This window comes from Capra hircus, chromosome 23, assembly GCF_001704415.2.
Source record: "Capra hircus breed San Clemente chromosome 23, ASM170441v1, whole genome shotgun sequence".
NCBI lineage: Eukaryota > Metazoa > Chordata > Mammalia > Artiodactyla > Bovidae > Capra > Capra hircus.
This window is the reverse complement of record NC_030830.1, coordinates 18,961,383-18,984,329: the sequence shown is the minus strand read 5'-3', so window position 1 is coordinate 18,984,329 and position 22,947 is coordinate 18,961,383. Positions and strand designations below refer to the sequence as shown.

General features: G+C 43.1%; 6 protein-coding genes across 6 annotated transcripts; 4 read left to right on the top strand and 2 right to left on the bottom strand.

Annotated features, from left to right (window-relative positions):
• Positions 791 to 21,104, top strand: LOC102178901 (histone H3.1-like). Its single transcript, XM_018038554.1, has 2 exons — positions 791 to 1,398; positions 20,483 to 21,104. The coding sequence occupies exons 1-2, from the start codon at positions 1,070 to 1,072 to the stop codon at positions 20,808 to 20,810; spliced, it is 657 nt and encodes a 218-aa protein (XP_017894043.1). The 5' UTR covers positions 791 to 1,069; the 3' UTR covers positions 20,811 to 21,104.
• LOC106501755 (histone H1.5) lies at positions 3,595 to 4,530 on the top strand. The gene has a single exon (XM_013977043.2). The coding sequence runs from the start codon at positions 3,805 to 3,807 to the stop codon at positions 4,483 to 4,485; it is 681 nt and encodes a 226-aa protein (XP_013832497.1). The 5' UTR covers positions 3,595 to 3,804; the 3' UTR covers positions 4,486 to 4,530.
• On the bottom strand, positions 4,817 to 5,365 carry LOC102179469 (histone H2A type 1). Its single transcript, XM_018038544.1, has one exon. It carries the CDS (start codon positions 5,339 to 5,341, stop codon positions 4,949 to 4,951), a length of 393 nt encoding a protein of 130 aa, XP_017894033.1. The 5' UTR covers positions 5,342 to 5,365; the 3' UTR covers positions 4,817 to 4,948.
• On the top strand, positions 5,614 to 6,072 carry LOC102179187 (histone H2B type 1). Its single transcript, XM_013977046.2, has one exon. The coding sequence runs from the start codon at positions 5,646 to 5,648 to the stop codon at positions 6,024 to 6,026; it is 381 nt and encodes a 126-aa protein (XP_013832500.2). The 5' UTR covers positions 5,614 to 5,645; the 3' UTR covers positions 6,027 to 6,072.
• LOC102179758 (histone H2B type 1-N) lies at positions 8,335 to 14,773 on the bottom strand. Its single transcript, XM_005701691.3, has 2 exons — positions 14,266 to 14,773; positions 8,335 to 11,437 (listed from the first exon to the last, which is right to left on the bottom strand). Exon 1 carries the CDS (start codon positions 14,667 to 14,669, stop codon positions 14,289 to 14,291), a length of 381 nt encoding a protein of 126 aa, XP_005701748.2. The 5' UTR covers positions 14,670 to 14,773; the 3' UTR covers positions 8,335 to 11,437; positions 14,266 to 14,288.
• LOC102180034 (histone H2A type 1-D) lies at positions 14,962 to 15,443 on the top strand. The gene has a single exon (XM_013977045.2). It carries the CDS (start codon positions 14,988 to 14,990, stop codon positions 15,378 to 15,380), a length of 393 nt encoding a protein of 130 aa, XP_013832499.1. The 5' UTR covers positions 14,962 to 14,987; the 3' UTR covers positions 15,381 to 15,443.

Below are 22,947 nucleotides of genomic sequence, written 5' to 3'. Positions count from 1 at the left end.
TCTTTGTGTTGACTGCTCACACTTTAAGGGTAAATAGTTCACGAAGCAGTACGGCTAGCAATAACAAATATGTAAGTATTAAGGGGAAAAGGTAACCAAGCTTCGTTTTAGTTAGCTACTACAGAGTTCTGGAACAGAACGTGGTGGCTGGGTTGACTTAACTTCATTGCCTCCACTTAAACACTCGTTTCATGTTATTGAAGCTTGTCAAATCATGACAGCTTATATCTAAAATAGTGCAAGATTCTCTAGATTAGCTGTCCCCAACCTTTTTGGGGGCAGCGACCGGTTTTGTGGAAGACAGTTTTCCACGCGCCTGGGTGGTGGATGGTTTCGGGATGATTTAAGCCACGTTAGAAGCTCCAGTAGTTTGGCCGCGTCATGCGAAGAGCCCACTCATCGGAAAATATCCTGATGCTGAGAAAGACTGAGGGCAGGAGGTGAAGGGGGCGACAGAAGATGAGAGAGTATCACTGACTCGGACATGAGTTTGAGCAAACTCCAAGGGATAGTGAAGAACTGTGAACCCTGGCATGCTGTAGTCCATGGGGTCGCAGAGTAGGGACACGGCTGAGCAACGGAAGAGCGACGACTATTTATTGTGCACTTTATTTCTCTGGAGTAGGAAACGGCAAACCACTTAAGTATTCTTGCCTGGAAAATCCCATGGACAGAGGAGGCTGGTAGCCTACAGTCCATGGGATCACAGATTCGGACACTGAGAGACTAGCACACTTTATTCTTACTTTTATTTCATCAGTTCCACCTCAGATCACCAGACAGATCCCGGAGGTTGGGGACCCCTACTCTAGATGACAAATTTAAGAATTTGGATACATCCTGCAGGCTTCTTTAAAAAGCCAACAAGATATTTCCTATCTCACCACGTAATCCTAGAGTCCGAAGAAGAGGCGGGACAATGCTTCCTAAACCCAGAAAGAATGGGCGTGGAAGGGCGGGGTAGGCGAGGGAGCAGCAGTTTATTGTCCAATCAAGAAGCGAGGTTCGCTATATATTTTGGGAAGACCGAGTGCTCACATCACTGTTAGGTAGTTGGCACTACTTACCAATGGCTCGCACTAAGCAGACGGCTCGCAAGTCCACCGGCGGCAAGGCGCCGCGCAAACAGCTCGCCACCAAGGCGGCCCGCAAGAGCGCGCCGGCCACCGGCGGCGTGAAGAAGCCGCACCGCTACCGGCCCGGCACAGTAGCTCTGCGCGAGATCCGCCGCTACCAGAAGTCCACGGAGTTGCTGATCCGCAAGCTGCCATTCCAGCGGCTGGTGCGCGAGATCGCGCAAGACTTCAAGACTGACTTGCGCTTCCAGAGCTCGGCCGTGATGGCGCTGCAGGAGGCGTGCGAGGCCTATCTGGTGGGGCTCTTCGAGGACACCAACCTGTGTGCCATTCACGCCAAGCGCGTCACCATCATGCCCAAGGACATCCAGCTTGCCCGCCGCATCCGTGGGGAGAGAGCATAAATTTAGTGGCTCCTCCAAGTAACACATACCACCAAAGGCTCTTTTAAGAGCCCCTCAGTTGTCACCAAAAGGGAGCTGTTCATTGTCGAGTATACATAATTACCAGCAAATGAAAAACGCCATGAGTTTTAAATGGAACGTATCGTGGACCCAAATATTACTGTGCCACGTCAATACTATGCAGAAGTGGCTGTATCCTGGGCTCCGAGTCAGTCTATTGAACTGTTTCTCGGGGAAGCATTTTTTTAAAGAGATAATATTTAACCCTTGGCTAAAGGAAGTGACTGAAAGTTGTCCATTACTTCTTAATTAGTGCTTTCTGTGGACAGTTCTGTAATGACAAATGAAGCGCCTTTCCCCCATCTTTTGCCAAGTGCCATACAACTTAAGATAATGTGTTTCCTGTCTCCCTGTTGCAGGAAGAAATATTGGTCGAGGTTCACAGCAGCCAGTTGCCCAATTACTCAGCTCTCTGCGACTCACCTACAACAGTTGTAAAATGTGGCAAATGAATTAGTTTGTAGACCATACTAAGACGTTCCTGGCACTAAATGCTCAATGAATGTTAGCTATATTATGCCCTTCTTTTGTAAAGCAGACACCACCACCGCCCCCTCCCCTCCCAGCCTTCCCAAGTTTTCTGAAAGTTTTGTGATTGAAACAGTGGGAAATGCTTGATTGAATCATTTTCTTAAGATCTCCTTTTCTTTAGATCTGGGTTTGCATAATTCTGAAAAAGGCAGACCTGTAAGAAAAACATGAACTATCTGAGGAGGAATTCAAACCGTGAAAGCCATAAAGTAAATATTTTAGGTTTTGCAGGTAACATATCGTCTATGTCACATCTTAAAGATATCCTTAAAAATACAGAAACTTACCTTGGCCATACAAAAATAAGCCACTGTCTAGATTTGGCCATAAGAGGCTATAGTTTCAACTCCAGGAACCCCTGAAGACATGAAGTGTCAGCCTACAGGTTTTCACAAGAACTGACTGTTGAATGTATGAGAGACCCTAATCATCATTGCATCCAGGGACAAAATCCTCTCCAAGCTTCCTCCTCCCAAAAAATAACAAACATCACCCTCCATTTCACCTCAAAGTTACTGCCTCAGGGCCCTTGGATGTTAATGTTTTCCTGAATTCTCTTGAACTTATATAACCTCCACTCACTCCCTTACTATCCAACCCACACTTACAGTCAGAAGCCAGTTATTTCACTGAAAGATACAGGTCTATCTTCATTACATATGCAGAAATATCCACACTGAGGTCCTACAAAAGAAGGTGTTCCTGACCATTCAATTTGTTAAATGTTGGTGGAAATGGAGTTTGAGGGAGAGCAGTGGAAAGTGCTGAAGCTCCAAAGGAGGAAAACAGCTTCTGAGAGACGGAGAGAGACCCATGCCATCTAAACAGCCTTTCCGGTGTTGCTGGAAGCCCTTGAATAATTTTTAGCCGATTTCAGAGTTTTTTTTCTAAAATACATTTCTGGGTTAAGAAATTTTCTTTCTCATTTTAATGGATTTGCTTACAAATTAAAGGGAGAAAGCTTCTCAATCAAAAACAGACTAAATTTGTTTGAATTTGAAGACAGGTCATTGGATTCTGAAGCCAAAGCAATTTCTATTCCTCATGGAAGAAGTCACTTTGACTACAGAACTAGTCCGAGCCGCGAAATCCCATTCTCTAAAAACATTGGCACCTGGAAACTCCTTGGAAGGCAAAACCGATTTTTAAAGTAAAATCTATATGCTTAATTTGTGGCTGTAGGCAACCGGCCATCCTGCACCTGTGTTACTTGCTGCCGTTCAAAGCAAAGTTTAAGCAAAACCAAGGAACCCAGTGTCTTTCCTCTTGCAAAAATCGAAGGCCGAACTTGGCGACAATGCCTTTTAAAAAACATTCACTTGATACTTAACTAAAACTTTATTGCAATATGCAACTACGTAGCTCCATGCCTTAGGTCCGGTGAATCTATAGGAAAAGCTGAAGGGATTTTAAAAAATATCTTTCATTAACTGCGCGTGAGTCATAAAAACACAAACAAGTATGTGAACTTGGAGGCTGTTTTCCTCCTTTGAAGCTTCAAAGAGTCAAATTCTGTACCACTGTTTTTAACATTTCATCAAATTTTGGGGACTAACAAACACAGTTTGGGAGTCCAACCACGACAGGCGGCTGCCTGAGGGCGGTGGATCGGACGTTCCACCAATCACAGGGCAGCACCGACTTATATAAACCCGGGCCGGCGCAAGACAGCATTGCAAAACTTGCTCTTTGGAATTTGAGTTTCTCTCCTTCTAGCAGGTTCTCCCATCGCAATGTCGGAAACCGCTCCTGCTGAGACGGCCGCCCCGGCGCCGGTGGAGAAGTCTCCTGCCAAGAAGAAAACAACCAAGAAGACCGCGAGCGGCGGAGCGGCGAAGCGCAAGGCTACCGGGCCCCCAGTTTCCGAGCTGATCACTAAGGCTGTCGCCGCCTCCAAAGAGCGCAATGGCCTTTCTTTGGCTGCGCTCAAGAAGGCGCTGGCAGCCGGGGGCTACGATGTGGAGAAGAACAATAGCCGCATCAAGCTGGGTCTCAAGAGCCTGGTGAGCAAGGGCACACTGGTGCAGACCAAGGGCACCGGGGCTTCTGGCTCTTTCAAGCTCAACAAGAAGGCGGCTGCTGGGGAAGCCAAGCCCAAAACCAAAAAGGCGGGGGCTGCGAAAGCGAAGAAACCCGCAGGGGCCACACCTAAGAAACCCAAAAAGGCTGCGGGAGCGAAAAAAGCCGTTAAGAAGACGCCTAAGAAGGCGAAAAAGCCCGCGGCCTCTGGTGTCAAAAAAGTGGCCAAGAGCCCCAAGAAGGCCAAAACAGCGGCAAAGCCAAAGAAGGCTGCTAAAAGCCCCGCGAAGCCCAAGGCAGTGAAGCCAAAGGCGGCGAAACCCAAAACCTCCAAGCCTAAGGCAGCAAAACCCAAAGCTGCAAAGGCGAAGAAGGCGGCTCCTAAGAAGAAGTAGAAAGTTGGCGCTTGAGAAGCAAACCCCAAAGGCTCTTTTCAGAGCCACCCAGAGATCTCTGGAAACAGCTGTGCACTTTGATCTTATTTTCTAATCGCTCTCCAAGCCAATATTTCTTCCCGTTAATAATTCCCATTTTTTCCCCCTACCAATAAAATCATAGAACAGACCTTGAGTAAGCGAGCAAACTAGCACTGACAGCCCGAAAACTAGCGTCTTGGACTGCATGCAGTGCATGGGGTCGCGCTTTTCACTTTCATGGTAACATCTAGTGTTCTTGCCTGGATAATCCCAAGGACAGGGCCACCTGGTAGGTTGCCCGTTTATGGAGTCGCAGAGTCAGACACGACCGAAGCAACTTGGCAGGCTAAGGTTAATTAATACTACTGTCCCAGCTCCTCAGTAGAAAAAGTAGGTGGCTCTGAAAAGAGCCTTTGGTTTGGAAGGCGTGGCTCTTGACCCCTTACTTGCCCTTGGCCTTATGATGGCTCTCGGTCTTCTTGGGCAGCAGCACCGCCTGGATATTGGGCAGGACACCACCCTGAGCGATGGTGACTTTACCCAGCAGCTTGTTGAGCTCCTCGTCGTTGCGGATGGCCAGCTGCAGGTGACGCGGGATGATGCGGGTCTTCTTGTTGTCCCGGGCCGCGTTGCCCGCCAGCTCCAGGATCTCGGCTGTCAGGTATTCCAGCACCGCCGCCAGGTACACCGGCGCCCCGGCCCCGACCCGCTCGGCGTAGTTCCCTTTGCGGAGCAGCCGGTGCACTCGGCCTACCGGGAACTGGAGCCCGGCCCGCGAGGAGCGGGTTTTGGCCTTGGCGCGAGCTTTGCCGCCCTGTTTACCACGTCCAGACATACTACAACTCTTCAAGACTACACCCGAAGAGACTAAAGTAAAAGAAAACTGCACGTTTTATAGCTGCAGTTGGGCGCGAAAAAGAAGCTATTCCATTGGGTAAAGTTGCAGTTAAAGTTGCAGAGTAAAGTGTAGGTCCTTAAAATGAGCGTTTTCATTGGACAAAATTGAATGTGATGTCACTACGAGTATTCACCAATCAGACACAGAACGGTACTAAATCTAATTTGCATATTGCATGATAAAATGGACTCGCTGAGAGATCCTTCATTTTTTTTCTGCGATCTTGTAATTATCGTCAGTCATGCCTGAGCCAGCCAAGTCCGCTCCGGCCCCGAAGAAGGGCTCCAAGAAGGCGGTGACCAAGACGCAGAAGAAGGACGGCAAGAAGCGCAAGCGCAGCCGCAAGGAGAGCTACTCCGTGTACGTGTACAAGGTGCTGAAGCAGGTCCACCCGGACACCGGCATCTCGTCCAAGGCCATGGGCATCATGAATTCGTTCGTCAACGATATTTTTGAGCGCATCGCGGGCGAGGCATCGCGCCTGGCTCATTACAACAAGCGCTCGACCATCACATCCAGGGAGATCCAGACGGCCGTGCGCCTGCTGCTTCCCGGAGAACTGGCGAAGCACGCCGTGTCTGAGGGCACCAAGGCCGTCACCAAGTATACCAGCTCCAAGTGAGCCACTGACTTCTTGATCAGACCCCAACACTTCCAAAGGCTCTTTTCAGAGCCATTCACGGTTTCCAAAGAGAACTGGCACTTAGTTTATCTAACTTTAGAAGTAGGTAAAAGCAGTATTGGGCTTCTCCGGTGGCTCAGCGGCGAAGAATCTACCTGTAATGCAGGAGCCGAAGGGAGATGCAGGTTCGATCCCTTGGTCGGAAGGATCCGCTGGAAAAGGGAATGGCACCCCACTCCAGTATTGTTGCCTGGAGAATCCTATGGATAGAGCAGTCCATGGGGGCCACAAAGAGTTGGACACAACTCACTGATTGAGCACGCATAGAAGCAGGTTGTCCTACCTTTAGATTTTTCACGTAGTTTGTTCATCATGTTCTTAAATTTAAATGTTTCACCCCTTTTGGTAACGGCCCTACTGTTCACTTTTTTACATGGTCAGACTCTATAAGGGAAAAATCTAGAACATGTCAGTTTCTTTTCTGAATCAGCCCAACAGTTCATTTCACTCATTTCTTCTTTACCTTGTAATAACGGAGAAATTCTAAATGAAAAGGCAGTCTTTGAAACCTGGAGAGTAGCAGGATGGCATATTTTCTCCCAGTTCAGTTAGTTCAGTGTCTTGTCCGACTCTGCGACCCCATGAACGGCAGCACTCCAGGCCTCCCTGTCCGTCATCAATTGCTGGAGTCTACCCAAACCCATGTCCATTGAGTTGGTGATGCCATCCAACCATCTCATCCTCTGTCGTCCCCTTCTCTTCCTGCATTCAATCTTTCCCACCATCAGAGTCTTTTCAAATGAGTCAGCTCTTTGCATCAGGTGGCCAAAGTATTGGAGTTTCAGCTTTAGCATCATTCCATCCAAAGAACACCCTGAACTGATCTCCTTTAGAATGGACTGGTTGGATCTCCTTGCAGTCCAAGGAACTCTCAAGAGTCTTCAAAAGCATCAATTCTTTGGCACTCAGCTTTCTTTATAGGCCAAGTCTCACATCCATACATGACTACTGGAAAAACCATAGCCTTGACTAGACCAACCCTTGTGGACAAAGTAATGTCTCTGCTTTTTAATATGTTGTCTAAGTTGGTCATAACTTTCCTTCCAAGGAGTGTTTTTTAATTTCATGACCGCAATCACCATCTGCAGTGATTTTGGAGCCCCCCAAAATAAAGTCAGCCACTGTTTCCACTGTTTCTCCCAGCAGGAGGTTCAATCTCCCAGCGGTGGTGCTTTAGTCATTAAGTTGTTTCTCACTGTTTTGTGACTAAATGGACTGTAGGCCGCCAGGATTATCTGTCCATAGGATTTTCCAGGCAAGAGCCCGAGTGGGTTGCCATTTCCTTCTTAGGGAAATCTTCCTGACCCAGGAATCGGACCAGCATTTCTTGCAATGCAGGCCAATTCCACTTAGCCACCAGGGAAGCCCATATATATTATTTAACTTCAGTTATATGCTATTTACTGCCTACTAGTTTGGCTTCCCAGGTAGTGCAGTGGTAAGAATTCAGACTCGAGGTTGGATCCTTGGGTCAGGACAGTCTCCTGGAGGAGGAAATGGCAACTCACTCCGTTATTCTTGCCTGGAAAATTGCATGGACAGAGGAGCCTGGCGGCCTACAATTCATAGGGTTGCAAAGAGTCAGCTGTGATTGAACAAGAGCATGCACTTTGAGCCTGAAAATTGTTCTTTGTATGACATTGAACGATCAGGGAAGGGAGCAAGGATTAACATGTGTTAGGCCTTGAAGACCTACCAGCACCAAATTAACACATCCCTAGTTACTTCATCAGAAAGATTTAAAGACAGTAGAAAACAGAATGATATTTACACTCTCTGTTTCAACATTTTAAATACCAAAGTCCACATACTACTTACAATAAATTTCCATGCTCCCAATGGTACTTAGTACAGCTGTGAAAAAAAAAAAATACTAGTTAACTAATGTACTATTCAATTAAGACACTATATGTCTAACTCAGAAAATACAAAACTGTATGACACAGAGAAGATCACTCTGTGGTGAAACATTTATTATACTTTTTATTTCTCAAATTAAATACTTATTTTGTTGGAAAAAAAAAACAAAACTAATGTCTCTTTCATAGTAACATTTGTGGACCTCATCCAGCTTCCAAGAACACACCTGGAAGCAGTGTATATCATCTCATAAGGTCCTAAGAAAACTGGGGCTGCATTATTATCTCCATTTTACAGAAGACTCATGGTGTTAGGCTGTACTCTGTAGCCCTGCAAGTCCTGTAATCCCCCAACCTTGAGACCAAAGGAGATGTCTGGAGACAGCAACAGAGACATCAACAGTTTATTGGCTAGGGTATCTTACAGGTCTGAAGCAGAGTTCTAGAGTGACTCCCCACTGTGTACCAACAGCAGACAGGACAAGGCAGCAGTCTTCATGGGGGTAAGGTGGTGAGGTGTATCAATTACAGTGGGAATGGATGTCATGTGAGCTCATCAACTACCAGGGAAACCAACAAATGACCTCCTTCACAGTTCCTTTGGTTAACAACCATCAAAGTTTCTCTTTATTAACCCAGCATGCTAGAGCTATTCTGTTCTAAGAATACAACAATTACTGGTTGGAACAGGGGGCAAGCACTGAAGAAGTTTAATCTCTATGATAAAGAAAAAAGGTCAGTCCTATGAGTGGGATAATGTAAAGCAGGGGCTGTTCACACAGGGAATGTACAGAGAGCAAGAGAACAGCCATCTTGTGTGGCCTGATCATACACATGGGTTCACTAAAATAAAATCCAACATATCCAGCTAGCAAGTATTGGCATAACCTCAGTCTCAAATGGTTTTCTGGGGCCTGTGCTACTTCTACCTGTTTAGGTTGCTTTCAGGTATTCTCTTATTAGTTCAGAATATCAGAATGACCTGCTTTGGCACTCTATTCAGTTTTTCCATCTTTAGCATTTTGTTCTCGTATATTTCATTTACTTTATCTCCTTATACATCTGGAAGTTTTTTATTTAACTTGCTCTAATATTTTGTCATTTACGGGATTACTGAATGTCAGGGTTTATGTTATGGCTCTACTCAAAGATCTGCCCTCAAGGACTAAATTATATGGCATTTACATCTTGCTTTTGACATATGGGGGGGAAAGTCACATTAGTTATTGGCTGCCATGTGTTAAGTGTATATTATCTTTAGACTCTGTGCATTATTTAATTTTTCTTTTTTTTCAATTTATTTTTTCAGTCTAAGGAGGTAAGTGCTAATAGTATCTTTGGTCTACAGGTAAAGAGACAGAGGATCGGGATTGTAGCATTATATTTATGTTACTGGCTGCTATGTTACTGCTACTGGCAGATTTCCTGGGTGGCTTAGACATTAAAGCGTCTGCCTACAATTCAGAAGACAATGGTTCAGTCTCTGGGTAGGGAAGATCTCCTGGAGAAGGAAATTGCAACCCACTCCCATATGCTTGCCTGGAAAATCCCCTGGACGGAGGAGCCTGGTAGGCTACAGTCCAAGGGGTCGAAAAGAGTTGGACACGACTGAGCAACTTCACTTTCACCTTCACCACTGGCATTAAGAAGGTACTCCCATCTGGGAGTCTGGGTGGTTGAAAAAACAGAAAATTGTTTTCTCATTCTTCTGGAATCTAGAAACCTGAGATCAAAGTGCCAGAAGACTTACTTCCTTCTGAGGGCCATGAGGGAAGGATGGGTTCTAGGCCCTCTCCTTAGCATAGATGGCCATGTTTTCCCCTCTGTCTTCACATATGTTCCCTCTATGCCTGTCTGTGTCCAAATTTCCTCTTTTAAGAGAACACTGGTCATACTGGATCAGGACCCAATCACTCTCCAATGACCTCATTTTAATTTAATTACCTATTTAAAGACTCTATCCCTAAATATGGTTACATTTTGATAGGGGGGAAGATTTTTCCCCATTGAAGCTGCCTTCCTTTAAGTAGAACAGCCCATAGAAATCAGGACCTTATGACTCCCTTCCCTGGACTACACCTAGTTTTGATCCTTTGGAATGAGGAGGACAAAAGAAACTAAGAATAAGGATAGGTTAATGTTTAGCATCCATTATCCAAAATAATTAAACAGCAGTCAGGTCTCATCCACAGTGAAAGTTTAAGCCTTTCACTTGGGGGAATCTGAATTGCTGACCCTCTAGGAAAATGAATATAAACGGTCTTCCCAGGTGGGCTGCTGCTTCAGGGAGGGACTTCTTGTCAATTTCATTACCGCCTTCAAGGCAGAAATGATGGTCACATAAGAGATATAATTCCATGTCTCACACAGAAGTTTCAGTGGGCAGGTTTCTCTCTGCTCCTTGGTAGCATGACATAACAGCAAATTGACACACATTTCCAACAGATGAAATAGAGTCTATGTACAAGCACTAGATGAATTTAAGTTGTAATTTTCGAACACTGTCTTTTGGAAAAGTTAGAAACAGGTTTCAGTTTTGTTTTTTTTTTTAATTTCAGTATTATAATCAACAGGCAGACTTTGTTATACACGCTTGTTTCCCACAGGAAAGGCAAAAGTTATTAATTGTGTGATGGTAAGAGTAGGGCTACAGGACCCTCTAAAGAGAGCTGGACCAGTGTTTGCCAAGAAAAAAAATAATAAACTGCCCTTTTTTTTCTTTTCTGTTCTTGGGAACAAGAAGGATAAACTTTTTTTTTTCCCCCAAATAAAGAATGGCAACTTTTTCACTATTAAAACAAATACAAATGGCCCATCTCCATTTCTTTATTTGTTTTGAAAGAATGACCACAAAATACATCATTTTTACAGTGATGGCCACTACCATGAGGCTTAAAAACTGACTCTATCATTGATCCTCTAGCTATTTAGACAAAATACTCCCCTTCTCTGTGCATTAGTTTGTTCATCTAGAAAATAGATATGAAATGAGAATGGCCTTAAAGGACTATTGCAAGCTTTCACCTTCCTACATAGGATAGACTGAAGTCTGGAACATTAGAGCAGCAGCACATGATACAGATAAATGTATATTTATTAATATACATTTATTCACATACATGTATTCATATACATGTATTCTATATTTCTTAACTCCATCAAATTACAACTGAAAAACTATTCAAAGTCATGGTTTGTGGCTTTTAGAAGTCTATGTCCCACGGTGTGGTCACTGCCAAAATTTAACACTAGGTTTGAAGGAAGCAACAGCTACAGTCTCATTTAGCCTAAAGAGATAAGCATTCCACCTTAAGAAGTGAGGATAGTGTTCAGGAATTTTCCTCCACCAAGATTTCGGATCCAATGAAAATGTATCGGAGGACTGTCAGGATGACAGAAGTGAAGAATCCATAGTGGACGTTGTTCTGAGTACTCTGATGAGTTTAATTGCACTGATGGCTTCAGCAGGATCGCGAAGTGATGGATGTAGTTCTGTAAAACAAGGCATAAGTCAAAGTTTCAGGGAAAAAAAATGTGATTACAGAGGTGATAGCTTTGATAAAAATGTCCTTGATAGTGAGGTGAAGGTGGTTGAATGTTAAGTGTTAAGCTCTTTGGTATGAACTCTGCAAAAATATAGAGCCAGATGGAATGCCTAACGTTCAAGAGATTTGACTCAGATACAGCATGCACTTTTTTGAGATATATCCAATTTCCATGACTGAAGTGACTGAGCACGCATGCACAGTGTCGGGGATGGCTACCGTAGAAGCTGATATACAGGATAATTTAAGGCTGCCTTGGGAATTAGAGCTTGGATGGATTTCCAAGAATGGAAATCATTAAAATGCAATTTGCTTTCCTGAAATGAAATTTTAGTGAACAAAGCATCAGTGAGATTCTCAGGAAGATCTTTTTTGAGACTTGATCCTATAGCATCACAGGAGGTTAAGTTCCCCTAATATAAATACAATAAAACCTTAAGAATGCAAGGCCAGGCACCTTCTGGGAAGATAACTCGTCTCCATAACATAGGGCACAAAGACTTGGGAAAATATGAATAGTGCGACATACCATGTAAATTTCTTATTCAGCTCATTATATAGTATTTGTTCCAATTGCTTATTATCATGGATTCATGGCTTTTTATATGCCAAACTATTCCAGTGGATGACTGTAATTGTTCTGTTTAAATCTCAAGTTAGCACTAGTTTCAGGTTTTCTTGCCTCTCTCATCTTAACTCTATTGTTACTCCACACATGGGAGACCATCCTTGTGTTGAGTCAGCATACATGTTTTATACCCATCAGGATTTCCTTTGTCTCAAACTTGTAATTAGTTGCTCTTCATGGACTTTAGATTCCTGAGTAGAGGTGGAAATCTCCAGACCAAGATTTATGTTAGACTGCTTTGTGTGATGCCTGGCTGCCTTAGAGAACTTAGAACACTGCAATAACAAACTTAAAAAAATGTATTTTCAAAGGCTAAGGACCTGTTACTCTTTTCACTAAAAGTTCTTAATCTTTTCCCAAAATAGTTTTTTTTTCAAATCAGACTCTTTTCTTCTTGAGCTGATAACTTCATTCTTCTCTGCCATGTAACACGTCACCTCACATTATCAAAACACTGTTCCACAAGAACTAACTAGTAAAAGACACTGATATATTTGACCTATACTTTAGATGCAACTCCAGATTCACATCACATATACATATTCCTAGTATCAAGGTGTAACTTGATAGTGAACATTGTCATTTTATGCATGAACAGGCCATGCCTATACTCTCAATTTTATATTCTGCATTATTTTCACAATTAAAGCAGACAGGATATAAAGTCATTTATAAAGAAAACATATTTTTAAAAGATCTTTAATTAATGCATATTTTTCTTCATTCTAAGCACATGAGGAAATCCTCTGGGAAAGATTTTGTCTCTATTTTAATAAAACCTACATTAAAAATATTCTTTTTAATATGCCTAATATACAAAGTCAGAAAGTTGAAATTATAAATCACCTAGTGGGAAAAAAATAATAGTTTCCAAAGATGTAGGTTATACCTATTAATTCTGAATGTGAGGTCTTAAGCAGATTCAGAGTAGTTTTCCACATAGTTAGACTTTAGTCTTAGGAAACTTTTCATGGCTACTCATTTATGTCTTGGCATATTGCAAATTAAATGTTAGGTCACCTATACATTTTCATATGCAATATGAACAAATGATCATTTTTGTATCAAGTGGTCACTTGATAGAATAACATACTTTTAGGGGGAAGCATTGCCACCTTGATTCCGGGTAAAGACCAAAATAGTTTTAAATATGCCATTCCTAAGGGCCTAAAATGAAGAGATGGAATTTTATCTTCCTTTGAGGATGGGAGAACAGTCCTTCTATTTTAAAAAAAATTGTTCCAATTGATACAGCAAAAGTAAATCCCAGAGACATACTGGAAAAAAAAAAAAGAAAGAAACCAGGGTTTGGAGAAAATGGCAGAGTTTCCCATTAAGCCTCTTGGCCCAGAACTCTCCGTTAGGATGGAGTCACAAACGACACCGTTAGTAATTTCAAACTACGCGCGCAGCGTCTGGATTGGCTATAGACAAAACGTGGCACCAGCCTGCTCAGGGAGTTAACTTTAATTAGATTCTCACTTCCGTTTGGTTTGCTTCTGCCTTTTTAACTTAATACTTGGCAAATTTAAACTCAGAGAAAGGGGAAGAAAGCCAGCAGCGCTTCACAAAGAAACATAAGTGAATAATGCGATTTGTAATTTTCTTACTGTGTTCCAAGGAACTCCTTACTCAGGCACACACACGTTAAAATTAAGGATGCAGGGGACAAGCCATGGTCAACGAAATCTTTTGCCAACTTCAAACGTAAAGGAGAGCTGATTTTGCTTTGGGACAAACGGTATTTTGTTTTCTTTACTAAATTTGTCTGATAATGAACCTGACCTTTCTCGACATAAACATATAAAAATGTCTCCAGCGTTCCTGCAGCACCTACATTACAGAGGAAGCAATTTCTAACAAGCTCAAAGGAAATGTGAACAGAAAGAATACCTAGGGAAGACAGAAAAGATGGCCACCTGGAGGCCAAAAAGAAGCCTGTGCAGAAACCACCCCTGTTAACAGTCTCGGGCGTCTGCCTTCCAGAACTGTGACAAATAAATTTCTCTAGTTTAAGAGAAAACAAAAAAAGGAACTTATTACTTAGCAGCATATAAGAAACACCTACTGAATAAAGTGAGTGCCAGTTCTCTTTAGAAGATTGAGTGGCTCTGAAAAGAGCCTTTGGGTTGTAGGCCAAGCCTTACCGATCACTCCGTGGCGGGCCGGCTCACTTAGAGCTGGTGTACTTGGTGACGGCCTTGGTGCCCTCAGACACGGCGTGCTTGGCCAGCTCTCCGGGAAGCAGGAGGCGCACGGCCGTCTGGATCTCCCTGGATGTGATGGTCGAGCGCTTGTTGTAATGAGCCAGGCGCGACGCCTCGCCCGCGATGCGCTCGAAAATGTCGTTCACGAACGAATTCATGATGCCCATGGCCTTGGACGAGATGCCGGTGTCCGGGTGGACCTGCTTCAGCACCTTGTACACGTACACGGAGTAGCTCTCCTTGCGGCTGCGCTTGCGCTTCTTGCCGTCCTTCTTCTGCGCCTTGGTCACCGCCTTCTTGGAGCCCTTCTTCGGGGCCGGAGCGGACTTAGATGGTTCAGGCATGGCGGGGAGTTCACTGCCAAACAGCCCAAAAACAACAGGAAAAAAAGAGAAGCCGTAAGAATTCGCTTCCTTCACAGCTTCTTAAAGGAGGCAGTGAGTAATGCCAAGCGTCTGATTGGTGGTGGATGCTGGAAACGTCACATAATAGTTTTGTCCAATTAAAACAAGCGTATTTGAAACTCACGGTTTCATTGGGTTAGGTGAAACTGCAGCTTTAGCCAATGGTCTACCGTTATTTTCGCGCCCAGTAAAGACTATAAATAAGATAGGTCTGATTTGTATACTCATACTTTACATTGGTGAGATTGTACCATCGTCATGTCTGGTCGTGGCAAGCAAGGAGGCAAAGCTCGTGCAAAAGCCAAGACCCGCTCCTCGCGGGCCGGGCTCCAGTTCCCCGTGGGCCGAGTGCACCGCCTTCTCCGCAAGGGTAACTACTCCGAGCGGGTCGGGGCCGGGGCCCCGGTGTATCTGGCGGCGGTGCTGGAATACCTGACAGCCGAGATCTTGGAGCTGGCGGGCAACGCGGCCCGGGACAACAAGAAGACGCGCATCATCCCGCGTCACCTGCAGCTGGCCATCCGCAACGACGAGGAGCTCAACAAACTGCTGGGTAAAGTCACCATCGCTCAGGGTGGTGTCCTGCCCAACATCCAGGCGGTACTGCTGCCCAAGAAGACCGAGAGCCACCATAAGGCCAAGGGCAAGTAAAAACCTGGCATTGTTTGCAACTCAAACCTGTTAAAACCAAAAGGCTCTTTTCAGAGCCACCCACTTTATCAGCAAAACGAGCTGTACTTTCAAATTCCCATTGTTTCAGATACCCAGGTGTTAAGTAATCCTATAACAAAATTTGCTAACTCACATAAACGTAGGTCGTTATCCCCAAAGTCTAAATTGACTCTAAGTTTTAGGTTAAACCTATGAGGGCAAAATTCTGTGGTTCCTTTACAGGGTAAAATGGCTATCAGAGACAAAACCTTAGGCCTAGCTCCCCTCCTAATTCAGTTGAATCTTAGGGCGCATCACTCACCTTCCTAAATGAGAATACGATAGTAACCCAGCAAGGTAAATAACTTGTTTTCAAGTAGCTTCAGGCAAAGAATACAGCTTGTACTGGGCTGTTTACATCAATGCTGGTGAAGTAAAAGACGTGAGTTATTCATCCATTAGGAAGATGTGCCTTAACAGACAAAAGTAGACATTGTAAATCACATGTATAAGATAAATCAGCAAACTAGGCTCTTACAGTCCTAATGCTGTCAGTGATTCTTGTTCCCCTTTTCCCCCACTATCATCACTCACCCTGCTCTCAGATCAAGTCCTACTAACTAAAGAGGGCCTTCAATTCTCCACACCAGGTAATCTAGTTTTCATTATGAATACATTTTAATGAAAGGAATTACAATCGCATTCCTAGTCCACTGGAATAAGTTTTCTGAGTCTCCTGAAATATTTTTATTTCCTATGTTTAAATCTCAATTGCAATCACATGTAAATAATATTCTTTGAAATAACAGTGACCACAACAATCCTTTTTCTTTTTAAATTTCTTTGATGTTGGAAGAATCGCATCCTGATTTCAGTGAATCTAATTATTCAGTTTTTTTCCTCTTAAAAAGTCATTTGCATTATTTGAGTCTGTAAACTTTAAACAGCTCTATCTCAGAACTAGAACTCTCAAGAATAAATGATACAGCTGCAAGGAAAGCCTATGAGATCTTCATGTTTTAATAATAAAATATGCTGTGGTTATACTTATTGATGTTGATCATGCAAAAAGTAACCCTTGTATCATTTCTATTCCTTACAACAAGGACCATCACACTGTTAAAATAATGCCTTTATTATTAATGGTAATCAATGAACCTATAATCAAATAGTTGATAAATGAATATAAATTGTGTTTTAAATAAAATATTCAAGTGTGATATATCATTACTTATAATTCCACATATTAACTGAGCTTTTAAAATTGGGCTACCCTTGTGGCTCAGCCGGTAAAGAATCCACCTGCTATATGGGAGACCTGGCTTCCATCCCTGTGTTAGGAAGAGTCTGATTCCTGGGTTGGGAAGATCCTCTGGAGAAGGGAACAGCTACCCACTCCAGTATTCTGGTCTGGAGAATTATATGGACTGTAATGGACTATTAATCCAATTTCATTGGATGAAGCCCTTACTGTTCTTACTATCTGCACAATCAGAAAGAAAATAAAACTTATATTTAAAAATCGAGATAACACAACTTTCCAAAAATCTTGCCAAAATAATTTATATATTTCTTTCAATTAGATCCTGAAGAATTCCGTAATTTATGCTGCAAAGTCTTCATAAGAGGTACACTTCAGTTTGACTGGCAGAAGATTTATGAAAGTATTAGTTAAACTTTGTTCTTGACATTGGTCTTCCCATTAATTTCCCTCTCTGAAGACTGTGGACTACTATGCAAGTATTGGGCAGTATCTTCCCATATTACATTTTTTTGTGTATTATTGGGGAGAAAGAATTTTCCTCTACCCTTCCAAGGTTCTTTTACAGGTCTAATAATCAAATTGATATGATGAGATAGATTAACAGAAGAAAGATCAAATTGAATTTCATACATATGGAAACACCCCACACGTGTGAAGTTCAAAAAAAGAATGTAAAATGAAGTTTATATCCCATTCTGAGCTAAGGAATTAGACAACAGCTTCCAAGTACAACAGGGTAATTCACAGAACAATAAGAGAAAAAGCAAATACTGGATAATTAGTTTGCCCTACCATGCAATTGAGTCACTCAAAATTTTTCTCTGGTAATAATTCTGGGAAAGTAAAAGTATCAGTTGCTCAGTCATGTCTGATTCTTTGTGACCCCATGGACTGCATCCCACAAGGTTCCTCTGTCTATGGGATTTTCCATTCCATAGAGTTCTTTGAGTAAGAATACTGGAGTGGGTAGCCATTTCCTGTTCCAGGAGACAATCCTGACCCAGGGATGGAACTCAGGTCTCCTGCATTGAAGGCAGATTCTTTACCATCTGAACCACCAGGGAAGCCCGGAAAGACTCCCATTTTGAATTCTAGATAGTTAAGAGAGGAGCAGAGTTTGTCTTGAGATTACAAGGTCTCAATTTACATTTATATTTAAAGTCACTCAGTGGTGTCTGAATCTTTGCGACCCCATGGACTATACATGGACATGGAATTAAAAGACACTTGCTCCTTGGAAGGAAAGTTATGACCAACCTAGACAGCATATTAAGAAGCAGATATCACTTTGCCAACAAAGGTCCATCTAGTCAAAGCTATGGTTTTACCAGTAGTCATGTATGGATATGAGAGTTGGACTATAAAGAAAGCTGAGCACCGAAGAATTGATGCTTTTGAACTGTGGTGTTGGAAAAGACTCTTGAGAGTCCCTTTGGCTGGTGTACTGCAGGCTACAGGGTCGCAAAGAGCCAGACACAACTGAGCAACTGAACTGACTGACTGATTGAACTGGACAATACAGTCGATGGAATGTGCCAGGCCAGAATACTGGAGTGGGTAGCCTTTCCCTTCTCCAGGGGATCTTACAAACCCAGGGCTCCTGCATTGCGGGCAGATTCTTTACCAGCTGAGCCATAGGGGAAGCCCAAGAATACTAGGGCAGGTAGCCTATCCCTTCTCTATGAGATCTTCCTGACCCAGGAATCGAACCAAGGTCTCCGGCATTGCAGGGGGATTCTTCACAAACTGAGCTATCAGGGAAACCAAAAATCTAACACTTGTAGTTTGTTTCCTCCTGTCTCTCAGTGAGTCATTTCAGTTGCTCAGTCGTGTCCGACTCTTTGAGACCCGATGGACTGCAGCACACCAGGCCTCCCTGTCCATCACCAACTCCCAGAGCCTACTCAAACTCATGTACATTGAGTCGGTGATCCCATCCAACCATCTCATCCTCTGTTGTCCCCTTCTCCTCCCACTTTCAATCTTTCCCAGCATCAGTCTTTTTCAATAAGTCACTTCTTCGCATCATGTGGCCAAAGTGTTGGAGCTTCAACTTCAGCATCAGTCCTTCCAATGAATATTCAGGATTGATGAATATTAATTACATGGTGGAATAATAAAGAGATTGAGAGACTTGGGGGACCAGTAATTTGGTCTTCCCTGGTGGCTCAATGTTAAAGAATCAGCTTGCCAATGTAGGAGACATAGGTTCAATTCCTGGGTCAAAAAGATCCCCTACAGAAGGAAATGGCAATGAACTCCAGTATTCTTGTCTGGGAAATCTCAGAGACAGAGAAGCCTGGCTGGCTATAGTCCATGGAGTCATAATAATGTTTGCACAATTGAGCGACTAAATAGCAACAATTTGGAAGAAGGCAGGGACTCTGGACAGGGGCCAGCATTAAGGACAGAGAATTATGGAGCCTTCAATAATACAAATTACTGAGGCTCTCAAAAATGTCTTTCCCCAAAGTTGTTTTTGTGGTTTAAAAAAACTTCTCCACTCCCAGACTTTTATCTATGCTCTTTCAATTGTTTATATGAATATATTAGTTTTACTCATTCTGTGGCTGAGAGCTTCCTGTAATAAGAAACAGATTTACAAGAGAAAAACAAGTTTAAAACCATGTATGTCTGATGTATACATTGAATACACAGAGGGGAACTGAACCTCTGTTCTGAACTTCAGAAGTGGCCTGAACCACTACTTTAAATATCATCTTCAGCTAAAGACAAAATATGTTGGAGATAGTGGCATTTATAGGGATTGAGCAGGAAACCCAGAGTAAACCAGGTGTGGCAGATTTAAGTCCTGCCCCTTCCTCAGGTAAGTTTCTTGTGAGTTATTAATATCTTTCTCTTCCTGGCTCAAAGAAGGAGATACACTTACAAATGGAGATTTCTGACATAAATGTAAATTTCCCTTAGTGTATGTGTTAGCTGCTCAGTTGTGTCGGACTCTTAGTGATCTCATGGACTGTAGCCTGCCAGGCTCCTCTGTCCATGGGATTCTCCAGGCTAGGATACTGGAGTGGGTAGCCATTTCCTTTTTCAGGGGATCTTCTTGACCCATGGATCCAACCCAGGTCTCCTGTATTGCAGAAAGTTTCTTTACCATCTGAGCAACCAGGGAAGGTTTCGGTATTAAATTCTGTTTTTATAGCTTCTCCTATGCCTGCTTTTTCTCAAAACCATCAGCTCATTACAATTCATATGCTTAAGAAGGATATTTGGGAGTGACATATTCTGGTACACTTTGTTAGAAATGGCAGTATAGTATACCCAAGTATAGTGAAGTAAATTTTTACTAAGTGGAAAAAAAAATATTTTTCCAAAACACTGATTACTGGGGAGTTTGTTAAAAGTATTAAAGAGAATTCATAAGGTTAACAAGCAGGCATTAAAAATACTCTTTCTCGTTAAATAGGGGAAATTGATGAAAATGTAAACAGTGCAAGAAGTTTCCAAAATGCCATTTATGGCATTGCATACATTTTCTTTGAGAGTATGTGCTTTTATCTGTTCACCAAAATACCAAATAGCTACTAGCTGTGAATTATTACTTTATCACCTGCCTTCTCTGTATATTTTACACAACATTCTTGTTTTGTGCTCGCATTCAAAAGCCATTGCTAGTTTTAAAACAAGATGACAAAACAGTCACCTCAGAACAAAGGAACAGAGAAGGCCTCTTTTTTTTTTTTTTTTTTTTGGTCTAATTCCCCTCCCCCACTTAAGGCGTAACTTCCCGCCTCCTTCTTTCTTCAGGTTCTCAGTTCGGTCCGCCAACAGACGTATAAAGGGGCATCGTCGGGCGTGGAAGTTGGGCTTTTTCGAGTCTCCGGGCTTTCGCAATGTCTGGTCGTGGCAAAGGCGGAAAAGGTCTGGGCAAAGGAGGCGCCAAGCGCCACCGCAAAGTTCTTCGTGATAACATCCAGGGCATTACCAAGCCTGCTATTCGGCGCCTAGCTCGTCGTGGTGGGGTGAAGCGCATCTCCGGGCTCATCTACGAGGAGACTCGCGGGGTGCTGAAGGTGTTCCTGGAGAACGTGATCCGCGACGCGGTCACTTACACCGAGCACGCCAAGCGCAAGACTGTCACCGCCATGGACGTGGTCTACGCGCTCAAGCGACAGGGCCGCACCCTCTACGGCTTCGGCGGCTGAGTATCCGCGTTCCCCGGTATTGAACAAAAGGTCCTTTTAAGGGCCCCCACTCTTTCATTTGAGGAGCCGTGATGCTTTGCTTTTGAGTTTTCTCCTGTTACTCTGTATGCTGCTTTAAACGCTTAGTACTATTTCCACCCTTTGTTGTGAGTGTGTAGTTACATTTTACGCTTCCAGGCAATGTTTTGAACATAATTTTGTACTGTTACCTATTCAGTGGAATATTTGGTCTAATAGCCTAGACATTCATAAGTGGAAGCAAATGTCACCCAAATATATGTGGCTTAAGATTTAGTGGTATTCCTCTTGGGATACAAGAGAATGTCTACCAAGGGAAAGAGAAAGACTCCGAGTTTAGACATGGAGTCTTAGGGTTCGATCACAGTGATAGCTCTGTATGTCCTCATGACTGTTCAATAGTCATTAACACTAGTGGGGAAGGATGATAAAGTACAGGCTCACTGTAATATCCGGCAGAACTGTTGGTGAGGGTGGGATGCAGTTAAAAAGGATTTCAACAAAAACAAAGTCATATTACAGAAATATTCTCTACAATGAAAAAATACAAGGCAGCTTTATAAACCAGAACAACGAATTTAAAATTTAAAAGATCCTTGGTACAGAATTGGAAAGGAATAAGATTGGGATTGAAATAGGAATAAATTGGAAAGGATTAAGATTAGGAAATCCAGACCTAAACTCTGAAGGAGGTCTTAGCATTTTCCTAGAATCTTAGAAGCTATGGAAAGAAACCCAAGGTCAAGCGGGAAACCTTGACTAATGTAGACACACATTCCAAAGAGTGATTGCCTCAGTTCAGTTCAGTCGCTCAGTTGTGTCTGACTGCGACCCTATGGACTGCAGTATACCAGGCTTCCCTGTCCATCACCAACACCCAGAACATACTCAAACTCACGTCCATTGTTCGGTGATGCCATCCAACCATCTCATCCTCTGTCGTCCCCTTCTCCTCCTGCCCTCAATATTTCCCAGCATCAGGGTCTTTTCCAATGAGTCAGTTCTTCACATCAGGTGGCCAAAATATTGGAGTTTCAGCTTCAGCATCAGTCCTTCCAATGAATATTCAGGACTGATTTCCTTTAGGATGGACTGGTTGGATCTCCTTGCAGTCCAAGGGACTCTCAAGTCTTTTCCAACAATGCAGTTCAAAAGCATCAATTCTTTCGTGCTCAGCTTTCTTTATAGTCCAGCTGTTACATCCATACATGACTACTGGAAAAACCATAGCCTTGACTAGATGGATCTTTGTTGCTAAAGTAATATCTCTGCGTTTTAATATGCTGTCTAGGTTGGCCACAGCTTTTCTTCCAAGGAGCATCTGTAGTCTTCATCAGCAGTAATTTTGGAGCCCCCAGAAATAAAGTCTGTCAGTGTTTCGATCGTTTGCCCATTTATTTGCCATGAAGTGATGGGACCAGATGCCATGATCTTAGTTTTCTGAATGTTGAGTCTTAAGCCAACTTTTTCATGCTTCTCTTCCACTTTCATCAAGAGGCTCTTTCGTTCTTTGCCTTCTGCCATAACGGTGGTATCATCTACATATCTGAGGTTATTGATATTTCTTCCGGCAATCTTGATTCCAGCTTGTGCTTCATCCAGTGCAGCATTTCTCATGATGTACTCTGCATATAAGTTAAATAAGCAGGGTGACCATATACAGCATTGATGTGCTCCTTTCTCGATTTGGAACCAGTCTGTTGTTCCATATCCAGTTCTAACTATTGCTTCTTATTCTGCATACAGATTTCTCAGAGGGCAGGTCAGGTGGTCTGGTATTCCCATCTCTTGAAGAATTTTCCACTGTTTGTCATGATCCACACAAAGGCTTTGGCATAGTCAGTAAAGCAGAAGTAGATGTTTTTCTGGAACTCTCTTGCTTTTGTGATGATCCAGTGGATGTTGGCAATTTGATCTCTGGTTCCTCTGCCTTTTCTAAACCAGCTTGAACATCTGGAAGTTCATGGTACACATACTGTTGAAGCCTAGCTCAGAGAATTTTTAGCATTACATTGCTAGCCTCGAGAGATGAGTACAATTGTGCAGTAGTTTGAACATTCTTTGGTGTTGCCTTTCTTTGGGATTGGAATGAAAACTGACCTTTTCCAGTGCTGTGGCC